Raw genomic sequence first — 11,149 nt, forward strand, 5'->3', positions numbered from 1 at the left:
GTTTATAACACTGCAAGAATCTATTTTAAAAAAATCTATAACAAACAGATCCTATTATTATTATTCATAAAAAGTGAAAACTATGAAATTATTATTACTATTACTATAAAAAGATCACCAAATTGAATTATTAATTAATTAAAGGTTCACTAATAAAATCATATTAAAAGGTAAATGAATCCGTAAATAAAAAAAAAGGGCAAATGAAACAACTATACTGTACATCTCAAAAGAAAGAAAGTTTTGTTTTTCTTTCTTATTTTAAATTTAAATAATAATTTAAATAAATAATTAATATTAATATGAAAGAAAGAAAGGCAGTATATGAAGAAACCCTATTTTGCTAAAAGGATTGCAGAAACGGCGCATCCCTCACAATATCATTCATTATTATAAAAAAAATTCACTTTCCCCTCTCAAACTTTTTCCACCTCCTTTGTTCTCTCAAACCCAAATCTAGTAATCTACTTCTCTCTCATTTTTGCAGCACATTCTCTCTCATTATTGTTTCTCGCCCAATCTTGTCTGATGTATCATAGATTCCTAGTTTACATTTGGGAAGGAAGATAAAGCAATCTTCAGATCTCGTTTTCATCCTTTCCAGATCTCGTTTTCATTCTTTCTTTTTTTTTCATTTTTCATCCTTTCCAGATAAAGCAGTAAGAGCCAAAAAAAAAAAAAGTAAAACGATGTCTTTTTGGGCTGAGTAATCAAACCGGCGGTTCGGGGAAACCGCCGGTTCACCGGTTTTTCTGGTTTTTTCCGGTTCCCACCGGTTTAACAGCATGACCGATCCAACGTCTGGACCAGACCGGCTAGTCTCCGGTTCGCGGTCCGATCGGTCCGACCGGCCGATTCGGTCTGGTTTTTAAAACACTGCAGCAATGCATACTCAGCAGTAAGTTTGGCAGATTGAATGTTGCCTGGCCATTTTCTGACTGTATTATTTGTGAGAGTCTTGTAGATTTCATCATTAGATACCTTCATCTCAGGTACATCTTCTCTACTTATACCAAGAAATTCATTCACAACAGCAGGGGAGAACTTAGTACATCTGCCTCTGTCAAACACCTTCTTATACTTCTGGATTTTCTGGATCATTACAGTCTTCACCAATATTGATCAATAATTCCTTGACAAGCTTCTTATAGCAGTCACCAAGATCCTTTACAGTCTTCATTAACCTGGAATCATTAATCATCTCGAGTTCCTTACATTGTAGAAGCTCTTCTCTCAGATTTCTTTCAAGTGATAGTCTTCTATAGTACACATATCTCCACTTGGTTGAGCCATCTTCAAAGTGAGAGGATATGTTGTCAAGGGGTGCAAAGGGAACATTCAAAGGTACTTTCTTTCCTTTGATAGTCTTTCTAGATGAGCCACCAGTTGTGACTTTCACAGTTTCTTCTCCTTATTCAGAATCACTAGAGAGTGGTTCTTTCCTTTTCAAGCTCTTTTTCCCTTTAACAGATGTTACATTGACTTTTCTAGAGCTTCTAGGAGGTCCATAATTCACAGGTTTCTTAGCAGTTGCAGGCTTCTTTCCTTTACTTGGTGTATTGGCTTGCTGACTAGTAGTAACCACAACTTTACTAGAGCTGCTTCTAAGTCTTCTAGACCTGTTAGTGGCAGGAACTTCTTCCACAAACTTTTCTTTTGATCCATCATGGGTTGTAAATTCACTCCACTGTTTCTTAGGCCCATATTGAATATGCTTTGAAACTTTACTTCCCTTTTTTTGTTGTCTTGGCTTACTTCATTAGTAGTGCACACAACCTTCCCTAAATTACTCCTCAGTCTTTTATCAATAGAAGGATGAGTCTTCTTAGCAGGACTTTCTCCAGAGTTGAGATCGTTCACAATAGTTATATTTCCATCTGCATTATTGTTTTTCTCAACAGGTCCTCCTTCTTTAATGTGTTCAGACACAATATTAAAAACTCTTCATCAAATTGAGAGATCACATCAGTGTTACCATCAGAAATATTACAAGTTGTAGTTGTTTCTGGAGCTTGCTTCTCATCAGCTACGACCACATTATATGGAGACTCAGGTATAACAGTGCTTTCCAAATTTTCTTTTCCACGTATGTTGTAGTATTAGGTGCAGCATCAGATTCAGGACTAGTTTCCTTGTGAGATTTCAACACAGAGCTACTTCTTCTTTCACTTTAACACAAACATACATATTTGAAAGAAAGTAAAAAATTCGCCAACACTACTTCAACGGACATCTTCAACGCACATAGGTAAAGAAATAAACTTCACCAAAAGCACCAGAGACATGTAGCAGTGGAATCGGGTTTACCCAGCGTTCACCGACCACATCAACAGAGAGAAATAAACTCTCATAAAGCAACCACACAGGGAGAGATAAACTAACACATGCTGAGAAAAATAAATTCTCACACAGATCAGATCATGATGTCTAGATTCGTAGCATAACACCTCCACAAACACCAAGCACATAAACTAGCAAACTATTAATCATAGCATAAGTTGCAAGATCATCAACAAGCTAGCTATATTCTGCTACTCCCTCTGAGTACATCAACTCATGCATATCATAATGAGCACAAGTATACAAGCAGCACCTTCTTCTTCTTCCTCATATCCTTCTTCCTTGTCCATAGTGCCAGAAAGTATCTTCCCTGGAGCTCACCCAGATACAGAACAGGATGCCTGCTCTGATACCAATTGAAATTCCGGCAGGCTGGCGGACAGATGCTGTGACAGATGTTACAGCATCTTGTACCAGTACAGAAAACAATAGACAAGTTAAATAAAGTGCAGAACGTAAATAACACCGGTTATTTGTTAACCCAGTTCGGTGCAACGTCACCTAATCTGGGGGATACCAATCCAGGAAGGAAATCCACTATAATAGTGTTAATTCAGAGCTAAACTCCCCCGTTTACAACTCCTCACTTAACCACTACCCGTGCTAACTTCTACCTAGGAACTCCTAGATATGAGACCCCTCTCACTTCCTCTCAATCACACAACCTGTGTTTTCAATCAACGGCAATCTGCAAGGAGTCACACTCCAATAAAACTAGATTCTACTCTCGCTTAAAAGCTCTTGAGTAAATCACAAATTAAAAACAAACTAACTCCGTACTTCAAAGCTTAGGAGAAGTTCACAATACTAATCTCCTTGCTTAAAAGCTTTAGAGATATTACAATACTCTACTCATTACCTAAAGGTTTCTGAGTGAGGACATAGTGACCATCTCACAACCCGAGTGGTTCACTTTACACCAACTCTCCTAGAGAGTGGCTCAAAGACACGAAACCCTAAAAGACTACATCTTTGATATTCTATTTTTTCTTCAAGTTTCGGTGTATAAAACTAGGTCTTGAATCATCCTTATATAGGCAGAGCTTTGTGGGCTTTAATCAATATTCTTCTTCTCCAAGAAACCTTTATTAAAAACAAATCTTCCACAAAAATATTTTCCTCAAATATTTTTGTTTCCAATAAACCTTCGATGGATATATATATTAAAATCAAATCTTCCACAAAAATATTTTCCTCAAATATTTTTGTTTCCAAGAAACCTTCGCTGGTTATATAATAAAATCAAATCTTCCATAATTATATTTTTGCAACAACCTCCTTGAGCACAAAAATATATTTGACACAAATCAAATCTTTTTTGATTCCTTAATTTTTTATAACAAAATTGAGAAACTTGAGGAACAAATCAACCTCGTAAATCTTTTGTTGACAGCTGGAAAAAGCGATGGCCAGCTCACAAGATATTCTTCAACAAACTCTTCACTCCCAAAAATATTTCTTTGAGAAAAGATTTACTCCAAAAAAATATTTCTTCAACTAAAAGATTTGATGCGCGCAAAAATATTGAAACATATTTTTGTAACAAATAAAACAAACCGCCTTTTAAATAACTTGCAGTGGAAGGCGCGTTTAACTTGCTGAATTAGCACGAACATATTTGTAAATCAAATCTTCAAAAGATATCAACACAGAGTATAGCGCGTCCTGTTTCTGAAGACACATGCTGTACAGGCATTCTACGGCATCTGGGTACAGCAGTTGGCTTATGATGTTTTTGCAAAATTGTAGCCAACATTCAAAAACCCCAACACACCTAAAAATTTTCCTTTTGCTGTACTTTTTATGGTAGATAAATGCATATATTAGTATATTTTTAATATCACGTATTACTGTAATTTACTTTATATATTGTCAAACGCATATATTGCATAATATTCCTATGACTATATCACACAATGTTAGTATTTTATTTTATAGATCCATGTTGGTATAGTTAATATGTCTTTGCTCTACCAAAAAAAAAGTGTTTGCATTCTTTTATTTAATTTATATTTAATTATTGCAACATCTAATGTTTATTGAAACAGTACTAAAATTGAATATGAAATAAAGCTATGATAAGAATCATTCTTATTGAACTTTCATCAAAACAAAAGGAATTGAGATGTGAAAAGAGAGTTTGAGGGAGAAGAATAACAACTTCACCAATCACATAACTCACAAAATACCTCTACTACCCTATTAATAGTAACTCATGTCCCCACATAGTCTTATTATTTGGGCTTAAGTTAACTAACTCCTATTTAAGCCTATCCAATATGGTGGGTTCATTACATTTATTTGCTTAATGTACGTGCACAAACCATGAAAGTGTTATTTCAAAACGATTTGGATGAAAAAGAAGAAATTGTCATTTACCCATTAAATAATTTCGTATGTTTGTACCTAAAACTTAATAAAGCCAAATACAAATACAAATAATCTTGTCAAATGTCTTCTTCAATCTTTTTTTTTTTTCCTTTTGTGGTCATGGCACAGTGGACATATAGTTAATGTTCATATAAATTCAAATAAACTGACCCCATGGCTTCAAATTTCAATGTATAAAAAAGAAAGCTAAAGAAAATAACGTATATGACTAATTTTTTTTAGAAAGATACACAATGTGGGATGAAACGGACAAACCGGTTTGTCCATGGTGGTAACACTTTCCCTTAATTTCTCAATTAAACGATTAAATTAAATTGAAGTGGATTATAAATTAAATTAAATAAATTGACTAGTTTATAATAATGTACTTAGTACAAATATCTATGTTTTCATATGTTTTCTTGTACCCAAGAAAACGATAAACATATAATATTAATCAATAATCAAGATAGATTAGGGAAACAATGCATATGCAACTAAAAATTTCAAATATAACAACCCTGAAATTTAAGTGATGTTAAAAGAGTCCCGCATCAATCACATTTTTTTAGATAATTAGTTAAGAGAAAAGCGGACATCATTTTACAAATTAATTTCGTAAAGATTAGGTCCGATCCAAATTTTAAGCTAAAATCAGAGCTTATATTTTAAAATTTGTTGGACCATCTATTATCGGGTCAATCGAGTTACACATTAAATGTCTAATCCTTTTATAGCATGTGTTGAGAATACCAGATCAAATGAAATATAACTTAAACCAAGTGATAAACTTGTCTTATTTTATAAGTTGGTTTTATAAGGGTAATTGAAATCAAATTCTAAGAAGTGAGGATTTTGGTCTTGCAAGAAAATGTATCGCGAATTGTTCATACTCATGTCTTGTTACCAAATAGAACCCAAGTGGGATCACTAATTGGTGAAGTTCTTAACTTCTCCCATTGACTTATATATTTATTGTGCATAAAAATCAAATGATGGAAAACTCTACCTAACTTTAAATAAATGAAATATTATATCTTCTTTATACATAAATAGGAGCAATACCGCCCAAAAAACTGCATGTATATATGGTGTCATGTATACTTGATGCTGTTCACTAGGCAGTGAGAAATGGTTACTCACCCAACATTTAATTAATTTCCATTTATTTTCTTTAGGTTTCTTAAGTAAATGCAACTATAAAAATAAATTCTAATGACTAGTCTTGTGTTTGATATTTGACATCTAGGAAAAAAATAGTTGAATTCAAGGAAATCATGATCATAATAGTCTTTGGTAGGGAATAAAAATTGAATGCAAAATGGTATGTTAATGTTACTAGCCGACAGAAGATTATGGCACAGCTTAAGTTTTCAAACTATATAGTACATTGTTAGGCACACATGGAGAGAGAGTGCTAAAAGTAGAAATAGATATGATGTGTTGAAAGTGGATTATATACATTTACTTACACAATGGCAAATTTCAAAGGTTAGCTAGAAAATAGGATAGATGTTTGTGTTTTGAATTGCATTTTAAAGTTATTTGTTGAATTGAGAATACAAACTTGTCCTATATTTTTAATAAATGATTGAGGTCATGATTGAAATCTCTTGATTATGTGTTTTTTCTTGACTTCATGAAATCAATTTCTAATATGTTATTAATTTTTTAAGGATCACGCTAACAAGTATATTAAAATAGTTGTTAAGAAGTCAAAAAATAAAATACGTGGTAGGTTTTATTTAGAAAAAAATAATTTTTAAAATTTCAATTTTTTTTAACTTCCTAAATAGTACCCATAAAAATATTTGTTAGCATTTCTCTACTTTTATCATATGCAAGGAACATGGAGAATATTCGGGTTTTGATGGGTTATGATTCGTGCCTATCAATTGATGTGGAAGGGTGTAGCGGTGGTTTAGCTGTTATGTGGAAGGAGAGTAGTAGTTGTAGAGTGATGAACTACAGTCGTAACTTCATTAATCTTCTGGTAGAAGACCAAAATAAAGGTGATTGGAGAATAACTTGTTATTACGACTATCCAGAGCGGGGCAGAAGAAGAAATGCATGGCAGTTGCTTAGGGATTTGTGTGATATGTCACAACTCCCTTGGTGTATTATTGGGGACTTCAATGTTCTTCTATCTCAAGAGGATAAAAGAGGGGTGCATCCTCATCCCAACTGGTTGTGCTCTGGTTTCCGACAAGCAGTCAATGATTGTGATTTATCTGATATTGAGATGGCTGGATACTCGTTTACTTGGGTGAAGAGTCGAGGGACACCTCACATGATAGAGGAACGACTTGAACGTGCTATGGCAAACCCTGATTGGTTGCACCTTTTCCCGAATGTGAAGCTCTCCAACTTGTTAACATCTCACTCAGACCATAGTCCTATACTTCTTCAGTGTGAGCCTTCTACACAGGTCCGAAGTAACTATTTTTTCAAGTTCGAGAATAGCTGGCTACAAGAGGAAGATGTGGGGAAGGTGGTACATGATGGATGGGGAGTGGGTGAATTGAGAGAGATGGAGGAACGTGTAGAGGAGTGTTCTACTAAGCTTATTGAATGGGGAAGAAGAAAAAGAACAAAATTTAAAGAGGAAATTAGAGAGTGTGGAAGGGAGTTGGAGGAACTACGAGGGCAATCCAGTGAAACGAGTGGAAGATGGTACAAGGAGGTTAGCGAAAGACATGCAAAATTGCTTATTCAAGAAGAAGCATACTGGAAGCAACGTGCAAAAATGCATTGGCTCAAGGAAGGTGACCTCAACACTAAGTTTTTTCACATGTCGGCCACAGCTAGAAGAAGAAGGAAGAAGATATCTAAGCTTGTGAATGAGGAGGGAGAGGAGGTATCCAGTCAAAAAAGTCTGTGTGATGTGGCTCAAAAATACTTTGATGAGTTGTTTAAGCCTAGTAATGGTACACATGAATCGGTGTTGCGTCTTATCTGCAATAAAATATCACCAGATGATAACGAGAGGCTCACAGCCCCAATAACTAGAGAGGAGCTGAAGGATGCACTCTTTCATATGCACCCGGATAAGGCACCAGGACCCGATGGTTTTAATCCGGCATTTTTTCAACACTTTTGGAGCATGTGTGGTGATGATGTATTCACGGCTGCTAAATTATGGCTTGATAGAGGTTACTTTCCTACTAGTTTGAATGATACTAATATATGTCTGATTCCTAAATGTGATAATCCGATGTCTATGCGGGATTTACGCCCTATTTCCCTTTGTAATGTGTTGTATAAAATGGTGTCCAAGCTGCTTGCTAACAGGTTAAAGGAATTTATTGATAGATGTATATCCCCGGAGCAGTCTGCTTTTATTGAAGGAAGGTCAATACTTGATAATGCTTTAATAGCCATTGAAACCATTCATGCTATGAAGAGAAAGACTAGAGGAAGGAGGGGGGATTTGGAATTAAAAATTGATATAAGTAAGGCATATGATCGTGTAGATTGGAGTTTTTTGAGGGGAATGTTGGAGAGATTAAGCTTTGATGATAAGTGGATTAGATGGATGATGATGTGCGTGAGCTCGGTTAATTACTCTGTTATGTTGAATGCTGAAAGGGTGGGCCCTATTGTCCCGGGGCGTGGATTAAGGCAAGGAGATCCCTTATCACCCTATTTGTTTATTTTGGTGGCGGAAGGTTTGTCAGCCCTTATTCATGAGGCGGTTGGGAGGGGGGAGTTGCATGGAGCAAAGATTTGTAGAGGGGCACCAGTGGTGTCCCATCTTCTTTTTGCCGACGATTGTTTGTTGTTTTGCAGGGCTAATTGCTCGGAGGCAAATCATTTACTACAAATATTAAAAATCTACGAGGAAGCATCAGGTCAGCAAATCAACCTAACTAAGTCTGAAGTCTTTATAAGTCGCAATGTTAGTCCTGCAGCTCAACTGGACCTTTCAAGAATCTTAGGTGTCCGTCATGTTCTAGGAACGGGTACTTATTTGGGGTTACCTTCAATGATTGGGAGGAGCAAGAAAGCTACATTCTCATACATCAAGGACAGAATATGGAAAAAGATCAACTCTTGGCGAGGTCGGTCGTTATCTAAAGCCGGGAAGGAGGTTATGGTTAAATCTGTGTTGCAGGCTATCCCTTCGTACATTATGAGTATCTACACTATTCCTTCAACTACCATTGCTGAAATTGAAAGAATGTTCAATGCATTCTGGTGGGGTGGAGGAACTAATAACAAAGGAATTCGGTGGTTAGCTTGGGATAGATTGACATGTCCGAAAGAGAAAGGAGGTTTGGGTTTCAAAGATCTACAAGCTTTTAATATGGCGATGGTGGCGAAGCAAGGATGAAATTTAATTCAAAACTCGGAGTCGCTGGTGGCTAAGGTGTTAAAAGCAAGGTATTTCCCAAAATCAACCTTTCTTGAAGCTAACCTTGGTCACAACCCGAGTTATGCGTGGAAGAGTTTATGGAATGCTAGACATGTCATGTTACGTGGATGCAGATGGGTGGCTGGTGATGGAAGCAATATCAGTGTCATGGGAAGTCCTTGGATTCGTGGCCAGCAAGAGAAATGGATACATTCACCACAACAACAATCAACCTATAACATATATGTGAATGACTTATTGGTGGAAGGAGAGAAGAAATGGAATGTTGCAAAGATACAATCATTGTTTTCTCCTGATATGGCTGAAGCTATCATGGATGTACCCTTATTTCCCATGATTAATAATGATAAATTAATTTGGGACGGAGACAAGAATGGTGTGTACACTGTGCGTGTGGGTTACAAGTTGGTTATGACGGAACTGTTAAAGAGAGATAGCAGCTATGTGAATGGTAATTGGTCAGCACTATGGCGTGTTTCAGCCCCATCGAAGGCTCGCCATCTAGCGTGGAGAGTGTGCGGAAATTGTATTCCGACGCGAGATATGTTATTACAGCGACATGTTGAGTGTTCACCTGTTGTCCTCTGTGTGAGGAGCATGTTGAGGATGCAGCTCATGTGTTTCTTACCTGTTCAAAGGCACGCACAAGCTGGGCGGCAGCTGGCTTGGAAGTGGTGTTTAACTCTAGAGCACATTTGTTTCAATCTGTTGCAGATTTTATTTTTGATGTATGTAGCACAGAAAATAGTTTTATTGCAGGTCGAGCAATCATGCTTATGTGGTGTATTTGGCAAAATAGAAATGATATGGTTTGGAATAATCACACAATTGATGCTTATCAACTAGGACAACAAGCCTTTAGCATGTGGAAGGATTGGTTTGATGCACAACAAAGGAAATAACCCAGCAGAAATAGCAACACATTACAAAACAATTCCAAATGGCAAAAACCCGCTCAAGGGTGGATCAAATGCAACATTGATGCTGGTTTTTTCATGGAAGAAAGTATTACATCTTTGGCATGTTGTTTCAGGAATGCATCAGGTGAGTTTTTGAAGGCACAAACTAAATGGATAAATGCCAAGCTATCCACCATTGAAGGAGAAGGAATGGCTTTCCTAGAAGCAATTTCATTTGCTGTGCAAAATGGATGGGATAAGATCATATTTGAAAGTGATTCACAAATATTGGTTGAAAGTATTCATGCTAATCAAGCGGGTGTGTCTGAGTTTAGTTATATCACTAATAGAATAAGAGCTAGTTTATCTTGTATTAACAACTTTGAGGTAAAGTTCGTTCGGCGACAAGTGAATATGGTTGCTCACTCACTTGCGAGGGCAGCCATTTCTTGGGCTAGTCACCATGTATTGGATATGAGTCCTCCTTGTATTGATTCCATGTTGATTAATGAGAAAAGTTAAGTTGATTTGTTTCAAAAAAAAACTATTGAATAAAAATTACTGTAAAAAAAAGAAGACTATTGAATAAAAATTAGACGGTTCATATTTAAGTCGTTATTGTTATGAATAATAATATGTAATGAATGTCCATTATTGTGTAGGTTTTCTTGTCCCCTAAATGTGTCCTATAAATAGGACCCTTTTGTTACAATGTAATGCACACCTTGAAGAGAATATACAAACTCTAATCTTTCTCTCTTCTCTCCTTCATCTCTATTCTTCTATATTCTTAGTTATGTTTAGATTAGTTTCATAACACGTTATCAGCACGATAGTCTCTCCTCTTTCAAGAAAGGTATAACAACCATGGGAAGTGATAATTTTATTTTTTGTATGATTTTTTTATTCTATTTTTTATCGGATCATTTTATTCCTTCTCGTTTTTTTATATTGATTCATAGTCTACGATCCAGAAGTATCGTGATAATTTTTTTTAAATATGAATCCTGAAGATTCATAGTTTGACAAAATTTTAAAATATGAATCCTACGATCCAGAAGTATCGTAGTGAAATTTTTGAATTATGAATCCCGAAGATTCATAGTGATGAACTTTTAAAATATGAATCCTGAAGATTCATAGATATAAGAATGAATCCCGAAGA

General features: G+C 35.7%; 1 protein-coding gene across 1 annotated transcript; it reads left to right on the forward strand.

The window, feature by feature from the left end:
• Positions 1–9,181: 9,181 nt before the first annotated feature.
• On the forward strand, positions 9,182–10,506 carry LOC123896083. Its single transcript, XM_045946525.1, has 3 exons — positions 9,182–9,536; positions 9,800–9,962; positions 10,119–10,506. The coding sequence occupies exons 1-3, from the start codon at positions 9,182–9,184 to the stop codon at positions 10,504–10,506; spliced, it is 906 nt and encodes a 301-aa protein (XP_045802481.1).
• Positions 10,507–11,149: the final 643 nt, after the last annotated feature.

The sequence above is a fragment of the Trifolium pratense genome, linkage group LG7 (assembly GCF_020283565.1).
Source record: "Trifolium pratense cultivar HEN17-A07 linkage group LG7, ARS_RC_1.1, whole genome shotgun sequence".
NCBI classification, from domain to species: domain Eukaryota; kingdom Viridiplantae; phylum Streptophyta; class Magnoliopsida; order Fabales; family Fabaceae; genus Trifolium; species Trifolium pratense.